At 42.6% G+C, this 27,151-nt stretch overlaps 1 protein-coding gene across 2 annotated transcripts in view; it reads left to right on the top strand.

The window, feature by feature from the left end:
• Nucleotides 1-27,151, top strand: part of prima1 (proline rich membrane anchor 1) — a 117,750-nt gene that overhangs the window by 28,032 nt on the left and 62,567 nt on the right. For both annotated transcript variants that reach the window (XM_078233208.1, XM_078233207.1), the window contains exon 4: nt 22,980-23,109. In XM_078233208.1, coding sequence (XP_078089334.1) covers nt 22,980-23,109 — 130 coding nt within the window. The remainder of the gene's footprint in view (nt 1-22,979; nt 23,110-27,151) is intronic.

Here is a 27,151-nt window from a genome sequence, read left to right as displayed (position 1 = left end):
TTCCATTTTTGTTGGCGGCTCATTTCCAACCATCACCTGGTCAGTTGTGGAGAAGCTCAGCAGTAATCTAAACTCATCCTTGTTAATCAAGGATAGTTTAACGGCTGCGGAAAAGCACTTTGAGGGGGATATGCACACTGAGGTAATATGGGCTGCAGTTAGAAACAGGAAAGGAGCGGTCACGTTGCTAGGAGTTTACTATAGGCCCCCAAATAGTAATAGAGATGTGGAGGAAGAAATTGCTAAGCAGATTATGGATACGTGTGGGGGTCACAGGGTAGTTGTCATGGGGGACTTTAACTTTCCAAATATTGATTGGAACCTTTGTAGGTCAAATAGTTTGGATGGGGCACTTTTTGTGCAGTGTGTGCAGGAGGGTTTCCTGACACAATATGTGGATAGGCCGACAAGGGGTGAGGCCACATTGGATTTGGTACTGGGAAATGAACCGGGCCAAGTGTTAGATTTGGTTGTGGGAGAGAACTTTGGAGATAGTGACCACAATTCGGTGTCTTTTGTTATTGCAATGGAGAGGGATAGGACCGGACGGCAGGGCAAGGCTTACAATTGGGGGAGAGGTAATTATGATGCGATTAGGCAAGAATTAGGGGGCATAAGATGGGAACAGAAACTGTCAGGGAAAGGCACTGATGAAAAGTGGAACTTTTTCAAGGAACAAATACTGGGTGTCCTTGATAGGTATGTCCCTGTCAGGCAGGGAGGAAATGGCCGAGTGAGGGAACCGTGGTTCACAAAAGCGGTGGAATGTCTTGTGAAAAGGAAGAGGGAAGCTTATGTAGGGATGAGGAAACAAGGTTCAGATGGCTCGACTGAGGGTTACAAGTTAGCAAGGAACGAGCTGAAAAAGGGGCTGAGGAGAGCTAGGAGGGGACATGAGAAGTCCTTGGCAGGTCGGATCAAGGAAAACCCCAAGGCTTTTTACTCTTATGTGAGGAATAAAAGAATGACCAGGGTGAGGTTAGGGCCGGTCAAGGACAGTGGTGGGAACTTGTGTATGGAATCAGTAGAGATAGGCGAGGTGATGAATGAATACTTTTCTTCAGTGTTCACCAAGGAGAGGGGCCATGTTTTTCAGGAAGAGAAGGTGTTACAGGCTAATAGGCTGGAGGAAATAGATGTTCGGAGGGAGGATGTATTGGCAGTTTTGAATAAACTGAAGGTCGATAAGTCCCCTGGGCCTGATGAAATGTATCCTAGGATTCTTTGGGAGGCGAGGGATGAGATTGCAGAGCCTTTGGCTTTGATCTTTGGGTCCTCGCTGTCCACGGGGATGGTGCCAGAGGACTGGAGAGTGGCAAATGTTGTTCCTCTGTTTAAGAAAGGGAATAGAAATGACCCTGGTAATTATAGACCGGTTAGTCTGACTTCGGTGGTTGGTAAATTGATGGAAAAGGTCCTTAGGGATGGGATTTACGACCATTTAGAAAGATGCGGATTAATCCGGGATAGTCAGCACGGATTTGTGAAGGGCAAATCGTGCCTCACAAATTTGATAGAATTTTTTGAGGAGGTAACTAGGTGTGTTGATGAAGGTAGGGCGGTTGATGTCATATACATGGATTTTAGTAAGGCGTTTGATAAGGTCCCCCATGGTCGGCTTATGATGAAAGTAAGGAGGTGTGGGATAGAGGGAAAGTTGGCCGATTGGATAGGTAACTGGCTGTCTGATCGAAGACAGAGGGTGGTGGTGGATGGAAAATTTTCGGACTGGAGGCAGGTTGCTAGCGGAGTGCCGCAGGGATCGGTGCTTGGTCCTCTGCTCTTTGTGATTTTTATTAATGACTTAGAGGAGGGGGCTGAAGGGTGGATCAGTAAATTTGCTGATGACACCAAGATTGGTGGAGTAGTGGATGAGGTGGAGGGGTGTTGTAGGCTGCAAAGAGACATAGATAGGATGCAAAGCTGGGCTGAAAAATGGCAAATGGAGTTTAACCCTGATAAATGTGAGGTGATTCATTTTGGTAGGACTAATTTAAATGTGGATTACAGGGTCAAAGGTAGGGTTCTGAAGACTGTGGAGGTACAGAGAGATCTTGGGGTCCATATACACAGATCTCTAAAGGTTGCCACTCAAGTGGATAGAGCTGTGAAGAAGGCATATAGTGTGTTAGCTTTTATTAACAGGGGGTTGGAGTTTAAGAGCCGTGGGGTTATGCTGCAACTGTACAGGACCTTGGTGAGACCGCATTTGGAATATTGCGTGCAGTTCTGGTCACCTCACTATAAGAAGGATGTGGAAGCGCTGGAAAGAGTGCAGAGGAGATTTACCAGGATGCTGCCTGGTTTGGAGTGTCGGTCTTATGAGGAAAGGTTGAGGGAGCTGGGGCTGTTCTCTCTGGAGCGGAGGAGATTGAGGGGAGACTTAATAGAGGTTTATAAAATGATGAAGGGGATAGATCGAGTGAACGTTCAAAGACTATTTCCTCGGGTGGATGGAGCTATTACGAGGGGGCATAACTATAGGGTTCATGGTGGGAGATATAGGAAGGATATCAGAGGTAGGTTCTTCACGCAGAGAGTGGTTGGGGTGTGGAATGGACTGCCTGCAGTGATAGTGGAGTCAGACACTTTAGGAACATTTAAGCGGTTATTGGATAGGCACATGGAGCACACCAGGATGGTAGGGAGTGGGATAGCTTGATCTTGGTTTCAGATGAAGGTCGGCACAACATCGTGGGCCGAAGGGCCTGTTCTGTGCTGTACTGTTCTATGTTCTATGTTCATCCATCGGATTATACCAGTTAGCCAATGTTGAGTCAGGTTAAAATGACTCCACGTAATGCCCCGGTTACTGGAGTACTTCTTCACTGATAGCGTCTGGCCCCTCTAACACATAACTGAGCATAAGCTTTGATGGTGAATGTTAGCAAGCAGTTCAACTGTGTACAGCCTTATCCTGTCTCACCGAAATATTACTTCCAGTAGGAATTTAAATATAGCCATGTTTTCCCCCTTTTCCTCGTCCAGAGCAGGACTGTAGCGATGGCCTAATGGTATTATCGCTGGGCAATTAATCTCGAAACTAAGCTAATATTCTGGGGACCTGTGTTTGAATCTTGCCGTGGCAGATGGTGGAATTTGAATTCAATTAAAAAATATTTGGAATTAAGAATCTACTGATGACCATGAAATCATTATCGATTGTCAGAAAAACCCATCTGGTTCACTAATGTCTTTTAGGGAAGGAAATCTTCCATCCTTACCTGGTCTGGTCTACATGTGACTCCAGAGCCACAGCAATGCGGTTGACTCTCAACTGCCCTCCAAGGGCGACGAGGGATGGGCAATAAATGCTGACCAGCCAGTGACGTCCATGTCCCACAAATGATTTAAAAAAGTAACAGTTAGGAAATCTTGTAATTACTTTTAAATGTTTGGGTAAACTGTAATTGTTTTTATAAGTTTGGAAAGAACTTTTAAGAGTTTGCAACTATTGTGAAGGGATCAATTGTCATTTCCTCGACTAATGAGAAACACTGGTCCAGGTGACCTGTCAACCCTTGACCTGGAAGCAGTACCAAAAGGAAGGAAGTTAAGATTAGCGAGCCACGTGGCCAGGCACAAAGGAAAGCCATAGACAGAAGGTGATCAGCACATAGATGTGTGAGGTAGAAAGAGAAAGCCAACAGTGACAGAAAGAATAAAGGAAAGTGTGCCATATTGGAAAGATTGCACAGGCGAAACTCTGTTTATATAAAAGCCGCTATCCATCTGGAAGTGGCTAAGTCCGTAGAGGAAAAGGGAAAATTGGAGAAAGGCAAGACGGTCAGCAAACCAAAGGTCTGCTAACTCCATGAGATAGTCTTTGTTGTATCGGCTCTTCCACGTGTCATTTCTGTAATTCACACCAATTGCGATGTACCTGCCAATCACGTTTCATTCATTTTGATTCTGATTTGTGTTAAAGTAAAAGTTACGGAAAGTGAAATCATATTGGTTATTTCTTCATTTGGGGATGGGTCGGTAAATTTGATTTATTTTGGTTTGCGTTTCCCCCACAGGGGTCATGACACAAACCTGGCAGGGATCAGGAAACCGGTGAGAGATCTAACCTGGGATCTTGCTGGTCTGCGCGACCCCAAGAGATTCTTTTAATTTTGAGAGTCAGCAGTAGCCAAAAAGCATTTGTTAGGGCTAGACTCAGTTACGCACTGCAGACAGTGAAAGTCTGTCTGGATTATTGTGAGAGGAAAGTCTTTCAAGATGTTCAGTGAATTGAATAAAGAGTAATTTTTGTAATTTTCTGCTAATCAGATTGTGTGACTGGCATTTATGTTTAATCTATTTGAAGGACGATGTTTAAGCAGGTATAATAACTAAATTACCCCAAATATCTCTTGATATCCAGCCTCCCAGTGGCACTATATCCTTGAAAGCCTTTGTTTCCCATTTTGATTGTCGATTTTCTAATTAGTGTGATGTGGAAGATTTCCCTGCTCCTGCAGCTGAGCTTCCTGAAGCACAAGGGACAAGCAAATAGCATAAAATCAATCACATGGGATCAGATGCTCATCCAGTACATGATTATGTGGACTTCTTTGAGAGGATGTGATGTAGCAAGAAGAAAGTGGAACAAAGCTAGTTAGTCAGGACCTCTGCTGCCTCACCGCCCCAACCTCAGTTTCCCTCACAGCCGGTAGCAGGGCCATCTCTGGCTGAAACAGAAAATGCACGAAAATCTCAGCAGGCCTGACAGCATCTGTGAAGACAGAATAGAGCCAACATTTCAAGTCAGGATGACCCTTCATCAGAGCTGAAGACAAGGGAAATCAGCCAAGGTTTATACTGTGAAGGTGGTGGTGGTGGTGGGGGGGGGGGGGGGGGGGGGGAGAGGAGGGGAGGCATTGTTATTGATAGGAATAGAATATAATTGATAGGGCAGCAGACACCATCTTCCTGGCCCTACTCTCAACCCTAGAACATCTAGATAACAAAGACACCTATGTCAGACTCCTATTTATTGACTACAGTTCAGACTTCAACACCATTATTCCTACAAAACTCATCTCCAAACCCCTTGGCCTGGGATTCGGCTCCTCCTTCTGTGACTGGATCCTAGACTTCCTAACCCACAGACCGCAATCAGTAAGGATAGGCAACAACACCTCCTCCACATTCATCCTCAACGCCAGTGCCCACACAAAGCTGTGTCCTCAGCCCCTTACTATACTCCTTATACACCTCTGACTGTGTGGCCAAATTCCTCTCCAACTCGCTTTTTACGTTTTCTGATGACACCACTATAGTGGGTCGGATCTCAAACAATGATGAGACGGAGCACAGGAAAGAGATAGAGAATCTGGTGAACTGGTGCGACGACAATAATCTCTCCCTCAATGACAAGAAAATAAAGGAGTTAGTCATCAACTTCAGGAAACGTAGTGGAGAACATGCCCCTATCTACATCAATGGGGACAAAGTGGAAATGATCGAGAACTTCAAGTTTCCAGGGGTCCAGACCACCAACAACCTGTCCTGATCTCTCCACACTACCGCTATAATTAAGAAAGCCCACCAACGCCTCTACTTTCTCTGAAGGCTAAGGAAATTTGGCATGTCCACCTTTTCTCTGACTAGCCTCTAGAGATGCATTCTTTCTGGTTGTATCATAGCTTGGTATGGCTCCTGCTCTGACCAAGACTGCAAGAAACTACAAAGGGTTGTGAACGATGCCCAGTCCATTACACAAACCAGCCTCCTATCCATTGACTCTGTCTACATTTCCTGCTGCCTCAGAAAAGCAGCCAGCATAATCAAGGACCCCACGCATCCCGGACATACTCTCTTCCAACTTCTTCCGTCGGGAAAATGATACAGACATCTGAGGGCACGTACCAATCGACTCAAGAAAACTGCTATAAAGGTCCTCTCTCTCCATTTAGGGATTTGGGGTCATGGTCATCCTATCCAGAAAAATAAGAACTGGCTGAATGAAGCATAGTAAGAAGTTTAACAACACCAGGTTAAAGTCCAACAGGTTTATTTGGTAGCAAAAGCCACACAAGCTTTCGAGGCTCTAAGCCCCTTCTTCAGGTGAGTGGGAATTCTGTTCACAAACAGAATTTATAAAGACACAGACTCAATTTACATGAATAATGGTTGGAATGCGAATACTTACAACTAATCCAGTCTTTAAGAAACAAAACAATGGGAGTGGAGAGAGCATCAAGACAGGCTAAAAAGATGTGTATTGTCTCCAGACAAGACAGCCAGTGGAACTCTGCAGGTCCACGCAACTGTGGGAGTTACAAATATTGTGACATGAACCCAATTCATGTGGGTTCATGTCACAATATTTGTAACTCCCACAGTTGCGTGGACCTGCAGAGTTCCACTGGCTGTCTTGTCTGGAGACAATACACATCTTTTTAGCCTGTCTTGATGCTCTCTCCACTCCCATTGTTTTGTTTCTTAAAGACTGGATTAGTTGTAAGTATTCGCATTCCAACCATTATTCATGTAAATTGAGTCTGTGTCTTTATAAATTCTGTTTGTGAACAGAATTCCCACTCACCTGAAGAAGGGGCTTAGAGCCTCGAAAGCTTGTGTGGCTTTTGCTACCAAATAAACCTGTTGGACTTTAACCTGGTGTTGTTAAACTTCTTACTGTGTTTACCCCAGTCCAACGCCGGCATCTCCACATCATGAATGAAGCATTCCAGGGAACAACGGGATCATGAGCGCATGAGAGCTAGGTGGGCTAGGAATTCCCTTACTGACAGCTTCTTCCCTCCTACCATCAGACTTTTGAATAGACCTATCTTGTATTAAGTTGATCTTTCTCTGCACCTAGCTATGACTGTAACACTACATTCTGCACTCTCTCATTTCTTTCTCGATGTACAGTATGTTTTGTCTGTATAGCGCACAAGAAACAATACTTTTCACTGGATACTAACACATGTGACAATAATAAATCAAATCAAATCGAATGGCATCTCTGGCTACTCTTGCATGAAAATGCCAGTAAGGGAATTCCTGGCCCACTTTCCTCTCATGCACTCGCAATCCTGTTGTTCCCTGGGATTGCTTCATTAGGCCATTTCTTATTTTTTTGGGATAGGATGGCAATGACTCCAAGTCCCCAAATGGACTTATTTCCCTTGAAGTTGCCTTTCCTGCAGCTACCTGCCCCTCCTGATATCTATGATCTGCAAGAGCCTTGCAAACCTCTTGAGATATCTGTTGTCATCCAATTCTGGCCTCTTGAGTATCCCCATATTTTTAATAACTGTGCCATTGGTGGCTATCAAGAGTCATTTTGATACTGTGGCAGGGGCAGAAACTGTTTTGGAAGAATTTAAACCAAGAATTCTGGGAATGAGGGTCACAGATTTGGGTAGCAACAACTTGTTCATGGAATTTGGAGAAGAAAGGGAAATTGAAGATGGGTGGAAGTTTACAAGGCCTTATTTGAGGAGTGGTAGATGGTGGTAATATGAAGGGGAGAGAGAGAGAGAGAGAGAATGCCAGAAATGAGAGAATAGCTAACATGGGAAGCAGGAGGGGAAGTTGAGTGGTCAGCAAGTTAATGGAAGTAGGGTGGAGGGAGCAGGAGATGGGTCACATGCAGAGGTTGAGCTCAGGGAGGGCAGGAGGGGAGATTGATGAGAAAGATGTGAGTTCAGAGCTAGGACAACAGGGAACCTTTGAGGAAGTTTGGCCTGGTGAAAGGATGCACACATCAGAGGTAGTTGATGAGATAATCTCGATCTGAATGAAAAAAAAGTCCATGAACTCCTTGGCTAGGGATGTAGGAGACAGGGAAAGGGATTTAAGAAGATAGCTTGCAGCATAGTGGTGGAACAATCTCATGATGCAGAATAAATGTTTCTAGTGGAGAGGCTGACAGTCCAACAATGCAAGTTCTCGAGTTATTTACCAGCACAAGAGCAGTCTGATCATTTGGAACAACTTAATTCTAGCTAATTATATTACTTGTCCACTAACTTTCAGTATGAACTTTATGAATGAATAGGATACAACGGGATTCTCATGCACCATTGACTTTATCTTGAAGGTAGGATGTAATTTTTAAAAGTTGTACGCAAATGATGATGGCATGGAAATGACCTACATGTATGAGCCTCCCACAGGACAACATAAGGCTTGATACACTTCAAAAACTCAACTGACTTAATCTCTGCATCTCAACCTACTATTGGGAAATCAAAATTTTGCACCCTGCCTAATTTATAATCCCACAAGCCCCTGCAGATTCCTTTAGTAATTTCTTCCCTATTCCCCTCCCCTCCCAACAGTCAACCACTGATAACCCCTTAATAAAGGGTGAGCCAACAGAAATTCCCAGATTCATGTTAGGTCAGTTTATGGCCTACTTGCTACAGTCTAGACATTGGTTGCTTGTGAAATCATAACTGAGCATTATCCCTGGCACATCTAAGTACCGAAAGATTTGATTTGCCTTCTCTATGACATTTCTCTTCTAAAAATTGGCAAAGAGATGTTGGATTATTATCTTATCCAGCATCTTATTTTACCAAATTTACAATGTCCCTTTTTTAGCCAAATTAAGAGTCCTTGAGGCGCTTAATTCATTTGTTATTCTTCAGTCAGATTACTTTTATCTTCAATAATTAATTGTCCGCAGGTTAAGCTTCATGCAACTTTGGTTCCTTTTTAAAATCATTTTCTAATTTGTCTATTTTATCTGCTGCTCAGCAGTTTTGATATTCTGTATCTCTCCCTGCATTCTGTGAACAAAGACTAATCTCTTTCACCTTGTACTTTGACTGATGAAGGTGATGCCTTAATCTTACTACGGGAATCTAATATATACCATTTGGATTGCTTTCAGACAGTCTAGATGACGACAATTCAGAGTGAAGAAATAAATCTGAAACAAAACCAGATTTGCGTAATAATTATCAGAAATATTTCCTTTGCTAAGAATGTGAGAATTGTAAACGAGTAGATTTGCGCAATAATTATCAGAACTGTTTCAATAGCTAAGAATGTGGGAATTATAAACATTATACCCAAACAATCATAGCAGTGAAAGTGTTTGAAGCGATTTTGCAGGGTGTTTTTGATGTTCAACTGAAGATAAGGGATAATTATTGTGGATGTAGATGCCTCACATTTCTACCAGAACTCCTTAAAGAGACAGCTAAACAGATTAATGAAGCTTATACAGTGAAAGTCACTTTTAGAAGCAATTTGATGATAAAGTTCCACATGTTAGATTAATAAAGGAGGTTAAGGCCTTTGAAAGTGTACTAAGTCCTCGGAGGCAGAAGTCCATTCACCAAAATCCCGTTATTTACAAGTCTGACAACAGCATACAGAGCGCTTTCAGTTAGCAGTCTGCATTAGGAGTCCCAGAGGAACTGACACTCCTGGAGTGTCCCTGCTTGGTCCATCAATTTGGCCCTTAATCAGGGAGTTCATATTCTAACAGGCCAACCTCGATTGTCTAATTAAAGTTGTTCCAGAAAGTATTGTCAAATTGGTGTTTTTATTTACTTAATTTTATTAGTGTCACAAATAGACTTATATTAACAGTACGACAAAGTTGCTGTGAAAATCCCCTAGTCGCCACACTCCGGCGCCTGTTGGGGTACACTGAGGGAGAGTTTAGTATGGCCAATGCACCCAACCAGCACGTCTTTCGGACTGTGAGAGGAAACCGGAGCACCCGGAGGAAACCCACGCAGGCACGGGGAGAACGTGCAGACTCCGCACAGACAGTGACTCAAACCGGGAATCAAACCCAGGTCCCTGGTGCTGTGAGGCAGCAGTGCTAACTACTGTGCCACCATGATGAAAAAATAAAATTGAGAAGCAAAAAAAAAGGAGATTGTAATTAATAGGAAAAGATTTGACTAGGAATCGGGGTTTAGTCAGGTTTCACATGAATCTGTTATCTGTGTTTTGCTGCTTACACTGTTGCGTAACAACATTTTGGATGTCACTGAATGGTCAGCTGATGAGTATAACAATGCTGAAAGCATTTGATGAGATTTATAACAAAAAAATGTGTATTGATGGAAGCAGAGAAGATAAAAATATCTAATTAATAGGATTTGAGATAGTAAATAGATTAATTCCATTGGGTGAATACTTAGCAATAAGAGATTGTAAACTCAGTATTGTTACGAGGATTGTAACCTGATGAATAATCATAATTGGTTATTTAAATGTCATTATCGAGCTGGACCCGTTTCAGTGTCCTCCTGCGATGCACCCACCCGCCGCCACTAGGGTGTCACTGCCAGGGTAGCAAGGGGAGCGGTGCCAGCCTCTTCTACGGCTGAAAGCCACTTCCAGTGCAGGCATGCGATTCCAGCATGAGTGTTTGAACAAGACTTACGATGGAAATAAAACAGTCAGCTAAGGTCTTCAGATCAAAGATCAAGCCTGTTTATAAATGTGGTGATTAGAAAAGAGGAAGTGAAAGCTCCTGCCTGCTGCTTAATAGCCTCATCCAATCAGTCAGAACAAGCCTGTTTATAAACATTGCGGTATAGAACAAAAGCAAATACTTGAGATGCATTGAACCGTGAAGGGAGACAAAAGCAAGCAAAGCTCCTGCTTGCTGTGTGATGGCCTCAAGCTGTCAATCAAGAGACTAGTTAAAGGGCGAAATGGAATATAAACAAAGCACTTCAAAGGCTTTGAGCTTTCCAGGAAGACTCAGAGACTTGAGGCAAAAAAAGTGTTAAAAGAATGAGGTGAGTGAGCAGGTGTGGAGAGCAGAGAAAGGTTTTGAGGCTTATTGGATTGTATCAACAATGAACTATTTGATTTGCTCTGGAGCTGTCAATCAGAGCAGATCAAAGTGGCTGGGTTGCACCTGTGGCTCATTCAGGCAAAAAAGTGAATCCCTCCAGTGAAACTGACATCTCCTATCAGTCAAAGCACTTCAAAGGGGTCTACTCACACCTGGTGCATCTGAGAGAAAGCAAGATAATCCTTTCTGTAGAATGGAATGTCACTGTGATTATGAAGGCTTCCAGGTGCCCAGGGCCATGGACATAAAAGTAACCAGGCCACTTCCAAGGTTTTGCAGTACACACACATGAATGAAGATTTTGAACAGAAAGCTGCCTGAGATCATCATGCCAAGAGTGATCCCCACTTTTCCCAGGGCAAGAAGGGCAATCCAGCATGAGACCCCCTATCCTAGGGGAGAGTCCTGAGGTCAACAGCTCTCCCTCCCTCCCCCCCAGCCCAAGGTTGCCCAACCTCCAGACCCACTTGGGGGACACGCCCTCTACTGCTTGGCAGCAGCAGAGGGGCACATGGGCACACAACTTACCTCATTAACTTCCCTCAGAGTCCAAGGAGCCAGATCAGGGTGTCAGTATAAGGGTGTAAGAGGTAGGACCTGAAGGAAGGCCCCAAGGGGGGTGTCTATGGGGGAGGGGCCTGCGGGGATCCCATATCGGAGAGTCTCCCTTGTGGTAGGGGGTGTAGTGTGGTGTGAGGCCTCTGGCTGACGGGGAAAGATCATCTTGATGCTTGAGGAGGTGGGGGGGGATGGTGTGGGGGGGGAACTGATCCATTCTTTTTGTGGTGGGGAGAGGATGCCCCTCTGTGCTGAGGCTTTGGGCATGCTCCTCCTGTCCACCGGCGGGGGTCGCCATGTTTGTGTTGGGACGGAGGGGGCTTGTTTCTGAAAGCTGACTTTGGCGTGCCGTCTAAAAATGCCCCTGATCTCGGAAATCATGCCGGCTGGAGTGTAATATGAGTTGCATAGTTTTACGTATCAAAGGTGGCTGAATTCCACTTGAGAGGCGCTACCAGTATCAGCGGGACACACCCTGGTTTTCTCATTGGCGGGACCACTTAGAAAAAAAGCAGGGAGAATCGCGGCCATGGTTAATTAATACCAGTTCCAACCAGAGGCGCCATTTTTTGTCTTTGGGACATATCCTACCTGAGTTTAAGCTAAATTTCCAATATGATACAAAAGCAAAACATTGCGGGTGCTAGAAATCTGAAGAAGACAGTGAAGGGAAAACTCAACTGCCTGACCTGCCGAGATTTTATAGCATTCTTTGTTTTTATCCCAGTACAATAATTAAGTTGTCCATGTTCATTCAGGGATAACAAAGTAAATTTGAAAATGCTTTGTGATGAGATTAGATTGAAAAAACAAAGATGAAGTGTTCCTGCAATCACTTCAACCATCACTGATTTCTGAATCGCTTTCAGTGAATTTATTTTGTGAGCAAGGAGGACAGTGATATAAAACAGATGAAAGACGGTGTGGAGTATAAAAGAAAAGCTGACTATTTTTCCTTGCTCCTTTCAAATGGAAAAATTGCCGTCCGCACGTAAGTATAAGATTGATAACTTAAGCCAGAGCAACATCTGTCTCCCAGTTGAAACCCAGTGTCAAATTTTGACTATGATTATCCAATTTGTCCTTAGCCTTTATGTAGCTATTGATAATCTATTTGTCATTTTAATATCATGCGACCTTGCGTACTAGAACAGATATGACAGGGTAAGAGATGTAAGGATTTTCTAGCCCTTCCCGCTTGGCTGAGGCCTCAGCACCGATCTTGCAGCACTCCACTAGTTACAGCCTGCCGCGAGAATGGATGTAACTGAATATGATTATCGCAGAATTCAGAAATAGCATTCCAGTTAACATTAAGACGTATTTAGATGAAAGACAGGAAAGCTGTTGTTTTAGCCAAAACATATTTCACACAAACAGTTGAATATAGGAAAAGGGTCATATGGAAATTGTGATGTCACAGAAGATGGTAAGTGCCAGGCTGCCCAAATACCAAAGGGAAACTTGAAACAATCTGCCACAATGGTTAGCAATTTGTACATTATGAGGAGGTATCTGATGTCAAGATAAGTAACTCTCAGGCCACTTTTGGTGATCTTAAATATTAAAGTTAAATGTTTGTTAAAATAAAGATAAAACAAAATAACACAAGAACACCTTAACACAATTAACAGTACTTCTACAAGCATTTCTAAAAGATTTTGGCTTAACTAAACTCAGAGCTAAACCCCCTTATTATGACAACAGTCTTCATAGATTTTTAATCTATAGAATGGCCTGCTGCTCAAGGGAAAATGTTCCACAGCTGCCATCTTCTCAGGGTGGCAGCAAAACTGGTGTTCACAGGTCTGGGTCCAACCCATATTGTCTTGTTCAAGATCTATCAGCCACCCACAACAGCCTTCAGTCTCACTTTAAATATATCTTCCCCTTTGACCTTCCACTCTATTGCTTCTATAATCCAAAGATATGCACGTTAGGTGGATTGGCCATGCTAAATTGCCCCTTGGTGTCCAAAGGTGTGTAGGTTAGATAGATTAGCCATGGTAAATGTATGGGGTTACGGGGATAGGACGGAGGGGAGGGCCCGGGTCAGATGCTCTTTCAGAGAGTTGGTGCAGAATCAATGGACCAAATGGCCTTTTTTTGTATGAATTCTGTGGGGTTTTTTGAAGTTCCTTTTCCCCAGAATTGATCAATATTTTAAAATTACTTTATGACTACTATATTTATAAAGTAAACTTAGTATTTTGCCTCATATATTTATGGTCTCCCAATTGTATATGTTCCTTTGAAACCCAACAATCAACTTTAAATCACTTTTCTTATTTGCCTCATGTAAATATTTGGTCAAATTGTTTCCCTAGCCCCCTGTTCATTCCCATTTCAATCACTTGCCTTCACAACTCTTTCATTGATGTTCTGACCTCTGCAATTTGACTGTCTCCAGTTTAGTTAAACCTGTCACACCTATACTCATACACTTGGACTTGTTTCCTAATATATGACAACATGACAATGATATTGCAGAAATATTAAGAACTCTCATTCTCCTCACAAAATTAGCAAGGAAATTTGAGATGATAGTGATCACAGGTATTCACTGTGCCTACTGTAATAGATGCAGAAGAAAAAGGTATAGTAGAATTTCCAGTCCCGACAACAAAGCGGGAAGTTTTGAGATATTTAGGCATAAGTAGGTTTTATTGGAAATTCGTGTCAAATTTCAGCAGTGTGGTTGCCCCATTGACTGGATCGTTAAAAAAAGAACATTCCAATGGACACCAGGGTTGGATTTTTTCCTGCCTGAGGTCAACAGATCTTAGCAGACCGTGCCTCTGGCAGGATTTTCCAGTTTTGGGGCACGAGCACGGCCGGAAAATCCCACCCAAAGTGTTAGAATGCATTTAACAGCTTGAAAGCTATCTAAACTACACCTGTTCTATAAGCACCTGGTTACGTTTTTTGAGTCCATTATTAGTGTCACAAGTAGGCTTATTAACACTGCAATGAAGTTACTGTGAAAATCCCCATGTCGCTACAGTCTGGTACCTGTTCAGGTACACTGAGGGAGAATTGAGCATGGCCAGTACACCTAACGAGCACATCTTTCAGACTGTGGGAGGAAAATGGAGCACCCAGAGGAAACCCACACAGACATGGGGAGAACGTGCAGACTCGGCACAGACAGTGACCCATGCTGGGAATTGAACTCGGGTCCCCAGCATTGTGAGGCAGCAGTGCTAACCACTGTGCCACCATGCCACCTTTCATTAACATGAAAGTTGATTCGCCGTACAAATTATAGCATCCAAGCTGATCTGATGAGTTGAATTTTTGATTCATGGTTAAAAATTTTAAAGTGTAAGTTCAGCTTTTAGGAGTTGCTGAAATTCAAGATGGCATTGCTGTTTATTTGAAGACAAAGCGTTTTCCCGCGCTTGCCGATTTTGGAGGGCTCCCTCTGCAATGGCCTTCATGTTGAGCCTTTATAAAATGTTTAAACAATGGCTTCTTGGATTGATTGGCTGTACACTTCTCTGTTTCCACACCATGCTTGAGGATTATGAAAGCATTGAATTCTGACCTTTACTGATTTATCCTCTAGATGCAATTCTTCCAAATTAAATTTTTTCCCTTCTCGCAGCGAGCTCGGATGCCACATTAACAGGGACCGTCTTGGCAATCTGATTTTCCTGACAGAGGTTTTAAGCAGCAATTTCTGACCACTGAGCTGTTTAAAAATTTCTCAGGACTTGCTGTATCCTAGTATTTAAAAGTTTAAGCTTACCCCACTAGGTCTTTCGCATCAGCACTCTCTGGGTATTGACAGTAGACTTCCTCGTAATTCAATGAAGTCTGCTACAGCAGTGCAAGAATTTTAAATTCCTGCCTTCAGCTTCCAAGTCTTTCTCCTTGGCAATTTTCCTTTTCTGCAGGTCAGAATGCTCCTTTAAGTTTTTATTTAGTCTTGTACAATTTTACTTTTGTTCTGTTTTTTTGTGAGGTTTTGGATTTTTCCATTTGTTGTCACCAGGTTGTAGGGTGTTGGATACTGTTCCATTGGTCTCCTGAAGTCTTTGTATCTTTAAGTAGGTTAACTATGTATTTATCAACTACAAAAACTATGCACATATACAGTAATGGGTTGAAGCTAGGAGCTATCTCCATGCTTGCTGGCTCTATTCAACCCTAGACAGACTCCTAGGTGTGGCTCATGTGTCCTCTTATATCACCATATGGGCAGTACTGTACTCAGACCCATATTACCGCTATATGCATGCGCCAGACCCTTGCACTACATCATGCAGAGTTCCAATATTTATACAGTAGCTACAGTAAATAAAGAGTAATGGTTTTAACAAACCACAGTCTCACACAGTTTCCTTTCGGGGAATAGACAAGTCCCAAAGAGCCCCATCTAGACCCCAAACACATGACTAAGTAGCCATTTGGTTACTCTGTATTTCTGGTATGTAACTTGTATGTTCTACTATGAAGACAGTTACAAAATAACTGTGCAAAGTCTCTGTCTTTTCTTCTTCCCCTATGCTTTGTTTTGTCTCTGCCTATGAGGAACCAACATTTAAGTTAGCTATTCTCCTTTCTATATACTTGCAGAACATCTAATAGTCTGTTTTTCATAATCCTGGCCAGTTTCCTCTCATATTCTAATTCTATAGACCTGGACATCATTCGAACTTGAGTTGATAAGTGGCTAGTAACATTTGGGGCACAAAAGTGCCAAGCAATGGCCATCTTCAAAACGAAGGAATATAACCATTTCTCCTTGGTTTACCATCTCTTAATCCTGCATCATCAATATCTGATCAGAAACTTAATTGTACCAACCATATGAATATTGGGCGACATGGTGGCACAGTGGTTAGCACTGCTGCCTCACAGCTCCAGGGGCCTGAGTTCGATTCCCGGTTTGGGACACTGTCTGTGTGGAGTTTGCACGGTTCTTCCCATGTCTGTGTGGTTTTCCTCTGGGTGCTCCGGTTTCCTCCCACAGTCCAAAGACGTTCAGGTTAGGTTGATTGGCCATGGTAAATTGCCCCTTCGTGTCTTGAGATGCATAGGTTAGAGGGGTAAATATGTGGGGTTACAGGGATAGGGCCGAGGTGGGATTGTTGTCAGTGCAGATGCGATGGCTTACGTCTGCACTGTAGGGACTTTATGAATACAAGAGTGGATCACAGGCTTAGAATTTTGCGATGAGTAACTCACAACCTGATTCCCCAAAGCCTGTCCACAAGGTACAAATCAGTAGCATGATGGAATACTCTTGATGGATGAGTGCAGCTCCAACAACACTCATGAAGATGGACGTCATCCAGGACAAAGCAGCCAGCTTGATTCTCACTCCTGGCACATAGGAAGTATTCGCTACCTTCACCACCGATGCACAGTGGCAGGGTTGTGTACATCTACAGGGATGCAGAGCAGCCACTCACCAAGGCCTCTTCAACAGCACCTTCAAAACCCCACAACCTGTGTCACCTAGTAAAACAAGGGCAGTAGACAAATGGGAATACCAGCACCTGCAAGTTTCCCTCAAATTCAGATCCCATCCTCCCTTGGAATTAGCTCACTGCTCCTTTCCTGTCGCTGGGTCAAAATCCTGAAATTCCCTCTCTAACAGCACAGCAGGTGTACCCGCACCAGGTGGGTTGCAGCAGTTGAACAAAACTGTTCACAGTTTTCATCCCATTACCTGTTGATGGAGATTCCCCTCCCACTGCTCTCCGATACATTTAACTCACGCTGGGACTGCCTTTTAGCATTCTCAGTGGTGAGTGCTGCATAAAGTAGTGTTGACTGACTAGAATTCTCAGGACATATATGAAACCCTCCTGGACATTTGGATTTTGCGACAGAGCTATTATTCAAAGTCAGCAGTTATTTTGTAATCAAGGGGAGGCAATGGCCGAGTGGTATTATCGCTAGTCTATTAATCCAGAAACTCAGCTAATGTTCTGGGGAACCTGGGTTCGAATCCCACCACAGCAGATACTGGAATTGGAATTCGATAAAAAATATCTGGAATTAAGAATCTGGAATCAAAATCATTGTCGATTGTCAGAAAAGTGCATCTGGTTCACTAATCCTTACCTGGTCTGGCCTACATGTAACTCCAGAGCCACAGCAATGTGGTTAGCTCTCAACTGCCCTCGGTCAACTAGGGATGGGCAATAAATGCTGGGCAGCCAGCAACGCCCATGTCCCACGAATGAATAAAAGAAATCTTGACAACGTTTTTTTAAAAGTCTGAGAGTGACAGAAATGCTAACTGTGATCTCACAAGAAATCTATTTTCAAGTGTTTTATGCTTAATACATCCAAGTATTTTTCCTCTGGATTTTGGCTCCAAGGAAACCAGCTGTTGCCAAATGCATGCAGACTAACAATGAGGATGAAAGGAAATACTACTTACTCATGAGTATGTTCAGAGATTTTTATTCTTGGTTTGACTTGTAAGAAATTTTGTTTCACAGAAAACAATCATCAATACATAGAATGGAACGCCAGCTAGAATAGTGCAATCAAAAATTATAGAATCCCTAAAGTGCAGAAGGAGGCCATTCAGCCCATCGAGTCTGCACCGACTCTCTGACAGAATATCTTAACCGGGCCCTCCACCCCGCCCTATCCCTGTAAACCCACACATTTCCCGTGGCTCATCCATCTAAACTACACGTCTTGGGACACTAAGGGGTAACTTATCAGGGCCAATCCGCCTAACCCGCACATCTTTGGAGTGTGGGAAGAAACCAGAGCGCCCGGAGGAAACCCACGCAGACACGGGGAGAACATGCAAACTTCAGATAGTCAGTTAACTGAGGCCGGAATTGAACCTTGGTCCCTGGAGCTGTGAGCAGCATTGCTAAGCACTATGCCACCCCTGTAAAATCAGCTGCCGTGACGCAGTCCAACCCCTCTTCTAGGACCTATCTGAGAGCCGCTAATGATGACATCCTGCAACTGACATCTCCTCATGAGTGAGCTGTACGTGCACATTAGGGGATTACAGACTGTCAATGGACCGCATTGACCAATTGGTGCCATGAGTGTGGCAGACACACACAATTCATCAGCGGCTCCTGTGGTCACCAGTCAAAGTGGTTTTAAGGAACAACTCCCTTCACTTCATAAAATGTCTCTGTGGCACTTGCATTTGCTGTGAAGGTGGTACAGTAATATTATCCAACACTGTACCAACCAGAATGTTCTATTAACTGGAATTTTTGATATTCCCCGCATGCAAATTGTCACTTTACCAACTGGAAGTCATTCAGATGTTATTCAGAACCTAAAAATTTCCGAGCACTGTTGGATCGCCTCAGTGCGGCCAGTAAAGCTATTCTATTGCTGGACATTACTGTCATGAATGTGGCAGCAGGATTAAACTCCCCTCCCAGCATTTCAAAAGGTATTTCACAGGACGCGAGACTCAGTAACGAGAATAGCAGTTTTAGACAGACCTGTAGACAGACATCGTCCTGCTAATAGGAAACACCTTGGGTAGATAGATGATTGCACCATCTAGGGAAGGTATACATATGTTAATCCTTTAGAACTACAGAAGCTACCTCACAGGATGCTCGGTAGAACCTGCTTCTACGAAAAGGTTGCCAAGTGTTCTGTTATTTCCCTTTGGTTCTCTCTGCATTTGCTATCTCTCCCCTCCCCTTCGTGACACTCCCCTGCATGAATCTGACTTAGTGAACGGTAACATTTTTACCAATTTCCAGCCTGCCAATGTTGCCTCATTGATCCAAACCTTGAGTATTCAGGTGTTTGGGACGGTAAGGGTTAGAGTGGGACTGGGGAAACAGTACGTTATGATGTCGTGAGTCACATGGGGTTAATAGGGTGTAGTTGTGAGTCTGGCAGAAGACAGGCTGAAGATAGCACCTAGTCGGAGCTGTCTTTAGTTATGTGTGTTATTAATAAACAGTTACTGTCCAACAATACAAGCCTCCACACCTCTTCATGTGACAGCATAGAACCTTGGAACACAATCTAAAAACCACAATGTCATCCAGAATGTGAAATGGGCGGCACGGTGGCACAGTGGTTAGCACTGCTGCCTCACAGCAGCCAGGGACCCGGGTTTGATTCCCGGCTTGGGTCACTGTCTGTGGAGTCTGCACGTTCTCCCCGTGTCTGCGTGGGTTTCCTCCGGGTGCTCCGGTTTCCTCCCACAGTCCAAAAGACATGCTGGTTAGCTGCATTGGCCATGCTAAATTGTCCCTAAGCGCTGGAGTGTGGTGACTAGGGGATTTTCACAAGTGACTTCATTGCAGTGTTAATGTAAGCTTACTTGTGACTAATAAATATACTTTTAAATGTTTTGACGAAAGAGATTTCATGAGGAAGTTAAGCAATTATGAAGGCACTTTACGGGAAGTTTTCAATTTCTCTGAAGCATAAAAGATGCAACTTTAATTGTGGCCTGTGCCTGGATTCACTGACAAGTGAAACCTCATGGAGCACATGGAGAAAATTGTTGCTCAGTGTTCTGTTTGCAGGAGGCTCTTCTGATGAGGGAGAGTTTGAAGGATATAATGTAAGATGTAGAAAAAATACAATTAGCCCAAATTATTAAAATGGTGAATGATGTTCCTTCTGCACACCCAGTCAACAAACTTTATGAAAGTGAGACAGAAGAATGGGTTGAAGTTGACAAATCCTGTTAGTGATACAGGAATAATGAAGAGCGTTGTGAATGGGTTGTAGCCCAAGGACATTGAAAAAGGCTGCAGAGAAGAAGATTTCAGTGAACATGAGAAAATAACTTGGGCTACTGCTGCTTCAACTTTTAGTACAGTGATTACAGTTGCTGAAAGGCCAACTTATTACTCTGCACAAGAGGTTATGCAATTGCACATTCTGCACTTCCTTTTCATGTAGATAAGGCAGAAGGCAAATTGACACTAGAGTATAAAGGGTGTTGTACTTTCCTTCTTGTTTGGTATCTGTATATTAAATTATTCTTCACATGTTTTAATATACTACTTTAATTCTTTGAAAATGTATGTTACAAGTATTGCACCGTGTTCCAGCAGTAAAGGTGGTCCCCATTAATTGACAATTTTGGTTCAAAACCACCGCTCTTTCTTGGGAGCACGCTGGATAATAATTTTACCATACAAAATTTCTAGAAATAAATGACAGGTGACAAAAAATAACTTCATGTCAATCTTCTTCTGTTTATTGCATGGAAATAATGTACAACGGTGGCACAGTGGTTAGCACTGCTGCCTCACAGCGCCAAGGACCCGGGTTCAATTCCGGCCTTGTGTGACTGTCTGTGTGCAGCTTGCATATTTTCCCCGTGTCCGCGTGGGTTTCCTCCAGGTGCTCCGGTTTCCTCCCACAGTCCCGAAGATGTGCAGGTAAGGTTGATTGGCCAAATTTTACCGGCACGTCTGCCCGAGGTTCGTACGATCCTACCCGAGGCCAACGGAAAATGCCGTTCTCCGAGCCTCGCCCGCCCCCAGAATCGGGTCGGGCATGCCGTTAAAATTCCAGCCTTAGTGTCCAAAGATGTATAGGTTAGTGGGATTAGCGGTGTAAATAGGTGGGTTACAGAGATAGGGCCTGAGTAAGATGCTCTGTTGAAGAGTCGGTGCAGACTCGATGGGCCAAATGGCCTGCCTCTGCACTGTCGGAATTCTATGATGCGACTTTACACATTTTGGTTAAACAGCACCACTCATTCTTGGAATTTTAAGAGTTTTCAGGCAGCACAAGAATCTAGGTGCTGAAATTACACCTTGGGACACACCTTCGAATGATGAACTCATTTGTCTGACGTTCATCTGGTGTTTTACCTGAGGAGTTCACAGTTGTGGAGAATCTTAAGCCCATTAGAAAACTGAGACCAATCCCAAATATTTCTGCACAGTTGAGACAAATACAGCTCGCCTGGCAGTAAAATATTCTCTCTTCCTTTCATTTTCAAAATGCTCGTTCAAGGTTATATTCGATTACTTATCCCAAATTGCATGATTAAATGAGATGAAGAACATTTCACATTTCAGCTGCTGTGTTGATTGTTGCTGCATTTTATTGGGCTTGCATGTTTCAGCCCTTTAGGCTAAAGCAAGTATTGTTGTGATTGTCAATGGCGGGCACAAAACCTAATGACCTCCCATTGCAATTCGCTGTAATGTTATTTTAACCATGTTTAGCTTTCTGTGGCAGTTGGCACGCAGAAGGTTGCAAAGATATCAAAATTCCCTATATGAGGCCCAAGATCTGTTTGTCCCTGACTTGTAAAAGATTTACAAAAACGTCTTAAACAAAGTAAACACATGAAAGCTTTATCATTTGTTTTAGTCTGTTGCCTTGTACACTAATCATAATTTTTACAAGATTGAATATACTTTCCCATAGACGATTCTTCTGGCAAAACTCCCAGATTTCAATTTCCAATGTGACAGAAGTGTTTATGCTTCCTAATCTAACCCTCTTTCAAGGCCTCTTCTACTTTCCAGACTGTGTTCTTTATTTTGTCCTGTCACAGCTGATTTCATCTTGTGAACAACTTTTCCTCAGAATAATTGTTAGCCTTGAATCCCCCCCCTGTTGTGTGCGAACTATTTGAAACATTTTCGCTTACCTTGCCAGGGCGGTAAAGCAGCGGAGCGGATTGCCGGCCCCTTTTAAAAGAAACCTCCGGATTTTTATTTCCACCAGATTGGGGGCACAAAGTGTTAGAAAAATGAATCAGCCACTTCAAGTACAACAACTAGCAGATTTTTTAAAAAACACCTAATTAAACACTAACTCTGCCATTGAAGCGGAAATTTCGACAGTGAGATGAGCTTCATGCTTGCAGCATGTAGATAAAGGAACTAGCCTCACATTCTTAAATAATTTCAGATCATCACAGGTTTAACAACGTTAAGGAAGTTTTGAAGAAATTACACGTTGCTTAATGTGAAATACTTTAGGTTTTAATTTTGCCGTTGTTCTTTCTCATGTAACCTGGTGAATGTAACGTAGGCACATGATTAAACTTGTATGCTTGCGATGCTGTATCGAAGAACACATTCAACTATGCAGATGAAGGCAGTTTTCCTCACACAGCACTAGAGGAATTCATGGATTTGAAATAATTAAACAGGCTAATGACTCCTTTTAAAATAATGAACAAAAGAAGATCCATGCAAACACATTAGCATAAAAATATATTATAAACATACAAATGTAACAGAAAAACAATGCAGTGACCTTTCAACCAAAATCAAGAGGAAGTTCAGGTTGGAAAAGAACCTATGCAAAATGAAATCTACTAACCTGCTTCATGCCTGTATTGTACAACAATGTCATTCAAAGCGTGTAATAAAAAAGTCTGCGGAGCCTGCAGTAACCAACGTGTGGCCATCTTGGGAAATTGTAAATTCATTTCATTTCAAATACTATGGGTGGGATTTTCCAGCTTCACTTTCCCCAAGTCCTGCCTGAGGTCAACAGGTCCTTGCATGGTCCGTTTCCCGCCCGCTACGATTCCACTACCGGTGGGCGGGACGGGAAAATTCCACCTATGAATTCAGGCAGATGTGATACTCTTGTTTCTACCAGCACAGTTGGATCACTCTTTATTACATGGGTGCAAATTCACAACATACAAAAAAACTACAATATATTCTTTTCTCTTGTTTTTATACAGCTGTTAAACCAACAGATTATCCTCCATTAAAGCCCTGGTGGACAGACATGGTCATTTTAACCGCAGTGGGTTGTGCCACGCTTGTTTTCCTGGTGATAGCTGTAATTATCTGTTACAAAGCAATAAAAAGGTAAGTCTAAAATGTTCTTGTTCTGTTGAGCCAAATTGGCTTGTGTGTGTGTGTCTTCTACTGATTCATTGTGGCATTTATTTTTGTGATATTTGTCTTCCTTAGTGTTTTACTGGTTTGCATAAAATCGAACCAAAATGTGGCCTTTTATATATGATAACTTTACTATAGTTAGACCTGAAGTTTGTGTTCTACAGTTACCACAACATAGTCTGCTTATTATGAAGTGTGAAGGAGAATATATGGGATAGGGGTTTTGTGAGTAAAGTTCAAAAAATGTTCCATACTCTCAGTTCATAAATTAGAAGAACAAAGTTGGAAAGTTTAGGAATACTAATTGAACTGCAAAACTGAACAACAGCTGCCTTTAATTCGCTCTGCACTGCTTTTCATTTTATATAATATACGTATTGTGTGTTGTTAAGTTAATCCGTGGTCTTGATAGCTATATGTCTTGGTGAGAGATGGAGTGGATTTTTATTAGAACAAGGGTGACACGGTGGCACAGCTGCCTCACAGTTCTACCAAAGAACTGGTAAAGGTACGATGGGCCAAATGGTCTCCTCTGCACCTATCTGTGATTTTCTGGCTATTGTAAACCACTGCCAAAAAGGTACTTACCAGAATGCAGATCCAGGGCAAACCCTTCTATCCCTCCCAGCTCAACAGCACTCCTAAAGGGTGACCTTTCCGTTGTTGAGACAGTTTGCCAGCAATTTGGTATCTGGTGTTAAGATGCATAATTACATTCTGTGATGGGGAAGATATTGGGAAAGTGAACAACAACAACCAGGGATCCGGGTTCAATTCCAGCCTCAGGTGGTTGTCTGTGTGGAGTTTGCACATTCTCCCCGTGTCTGTGTGGGTTTCCTCTGGGTGCTCTGGTAACCTCCCACATTCCAAAGATGTGAAGGTTAGGTTGATTGGCCATCATAAATTGTCCCTTAGTGTCAGGGGAATTAGCAGGATAAATACTTGGGGTTACGGGGATAGGGCCTGGGTCGGATTGTTGTCAGTGCAGGCTTGATGGACCAAATGGTCTCCTTCTGCATGTAGGGATTCTATGATTCTATGAAGCCTCACTGTAACCAATAACTTGTGTTCAAGCCCAACGAGATTTTAGCTGACTTATTACCGAAAGACTGGCAGCATCATGTGACGAGTACCGCAGATTAACTGCATTGTCATATTCCAACTTCCAAAATTACTCACCGCACTATTTTATTCAGGGCTTAAGCCCACTCTAAGTAAATGGATTAACATGTACTGAGATAGAAAAGCATTAGGTGACAATAATTCTTTGTGCATTTGTACCTCACTGCACAGTTTTGAGGATTACATTTCTTTTGAAGATTGCTGAAGTATCTTTTGTAAAAGAATATTGTAAGATGCACGTTATGGAGGGATAATACGCAATTGGATTGAAACATTCCATACAATATTAGTGACTAATGTACTTAACGGATTTAAATGAAAGTCGTAGGTGCCTAATGAAGGAAGCAGTCTATTTATTTTTAATAAGTTAACATTTCTGTTGAAAGAGCGGTGGAAGTAGTTTCAACAGTAACCTTCAAATGCGAATTGAATAAATACTGGAAGAAAAATAAATTCTAAAACCAGGGGAAGAGCAGGTGACTGAGACTAATTGGATAGTTTTACTAAAGAACTGGTAAAGGTGTGATGGGCCAAATGGTCTCCTCTGCACCTATCTGTGATTCTCTGGCTGTTGAAAACCACCGCTAAAAAGGTACTTATCAGAATGCAGATCCAGGAGAAACCCTTCTACTCTCCCAGCTCAACAGCTCTCCTAAAGGGGGACCTTTCCATTGTTGAGACAGTTTGCCAGCTCTTTGATATCTGGTGTTAAGATGCATAATTACATTTTGTGATGGGAAAGATATTGGGAAAGTGAACAACAGCAACCTTTTTTTATATTGCACCTCTGATGCAATAAATTGTTTCCAAGGTTCTATGAAGGAAAATTATAAAGTAATATTTGACACCAGCCAATAAAGGAGGTATTTGGGCATATAGCCAAAAGCTTGGCCAATGAGGTATGTATTAAGGAACATCATGAAGGAGAAAAGGAATTGCACACCCAGGGATAGTGAGCATGACTAGGTCTGTTTGTTGCTTGACTAGCCTGTGGGTTAGCTTTCCCAATTTTGCCCAAACCTTCAGATGTTAGTCGGGTGGGGGATGGGGGTTCGACAGGGCAGAGTGTGTCATTGTTGTTCATGGTGTCCAAGTTGATGCCAGGTGATCTATCAGGTTTTATTTCTTTTTTTACTTTCTTGGAGCGGTTTGGCACAATGAGTGGCTCCCTAGGCCATTTCAGAGGGCAGTTAAGAGCCAAACACATTGCTGTGGGGTCTGGAATCACACATAGGCTAGACATTTTAAGGACAGCAGATTTCCTTCCTTAAAGGACATTAGTGAACTAAATGGGTTCTGGCACAATTGATGAGAGGTTCATGGCACCATTCATGAGATTAGCTTTATAGATTTATTAATTAATTCGATTAAAATTCCACCAGCTGCCATGGTGGGATTTGAATCCATGTCCCCAGAGCATTAGCCTGGGGGTCTAGATTACTGCTACAGTAACATTACCATTACATCAGTGTCTTCAGATTAGATGCCCACGTTTCTTATGTTTCAACAGTGACTACAAGTCAAAAAGTACTTAATTGGCTGTCAAGCACTTTTGCTTTGAGGTTGCAGAAGATGCTACAAAAATACAATTTTATGTAGACGGTTCTGAGGTTGCGAAAGATACTACATAAATACAATTCTTTTCATTTTTTAATGTAGATATGAGTGTGTTACACTCGTTCATTGTACATCCCACAAAATGGAATAGAATCCATATTTCAGCATATACAGTTTTGATTGACAAAACAGTGATGCACATTTAGTAAGACAATCTAAGTTAAGTTGTCGCATGATGGATTGTCAAGCTTTACCCCATTTAGCATCTTAACTGCATTCAAGTTTACTTGCTTGGTTACTTATTTAACCAGCACAAAGAATGAATGCCTGAACTCCTAACTAGAAACCATGATGAATTGGTAATAATCCATTCCAATGTGTCCCATTCATGGAATAGGGAATAGGGATTTGAATTTCTGGTGTGTAGTGTGGTGACATAGCACAAGAGGTTATTGATTACTGGTCAAGTTGCATTCACTCTGGACTTCTGTCAACTTCATCGTCTGTTATTTTGACAACAAATGTGAGATTGAGATGATCAGTTTGTGTGTTTGTCACTTTCTAATTGGCAATAATGTCACTTCTGTCATTCATTTTTCTCAGGGGTAAAATGCAGCAGACATTCTTGCCATAGCATAGTTATCTACCCAGGGAATACATAGCACTCAGTCTAGGCTGTCACTTTCACCCTTCCCATTCAATTAAAATCATTTAGTTCTGTTAATGGTACAATAATTGATGTTAGGAACCTTGACAGGAAGTTGATAGACTGTTAATTTGTTTTTTTCTTGCACATTTATATGGAGCGTTTCTGCAGGATGCTGCTTCAAGTGTCGCACCTCTTGCTTGTCTTTGATGAAGTGTGTTTTAACCCCAGGCTACATTAAAGTCTCTTGGCTACAAGGTGTAAGTTGGCCGCCCTATCTCCTGTGCAGGCAGTCTCCTGCGTCCTTCTGACAGATGCTCCACCTTAGAGCTTAGTGGTAACAAATGGAAGGATTCTGTTCACAGTTTGAAACAAATGCTTCAATCTTTTTCCTTGTCACTCAAGCGGAGCAGTTAAAATTACGTTGAGTTTGGTACTTCTGAGGCATATCTTTATTGGCAAGTGGAACGATTACACGACTCCATCTTAGAGAGCTGTGGTAGAGTATTTAACAAATCTTTATGCTCTGCCGCAGTGGGATTCTGGCTGTGACAGCTCTCGAGTTCTTATACGTCTTATAGGTGGATGAGGTTTGTCTTTCCATAAGATAATTCCCCCCCCCCCCCCCCCCCCATATGTAGTGAAATGAGCCCTCCCTAAACTAGTGGATAAAACAGTCACCGA

This window comes from Mustelus asterias, chromosome 18, assembly GCF_964213995.1.
Source record: "Mustelus asterias chromosome 18, sMusAst1.hap1.1, whole genome shotgun sequence".
Classification (NCBI taxonomy): Eukaryota; Metazoa; Chordata; class Chondrichthyes; order Carcharhiniformes; family Triakidae; genus Mustelus; species Mustelus asterias.
Note: the sequence above shows the minus strand (reverse complement) of the source record. Positions and strands in the feature narration are given on the sequence as shown.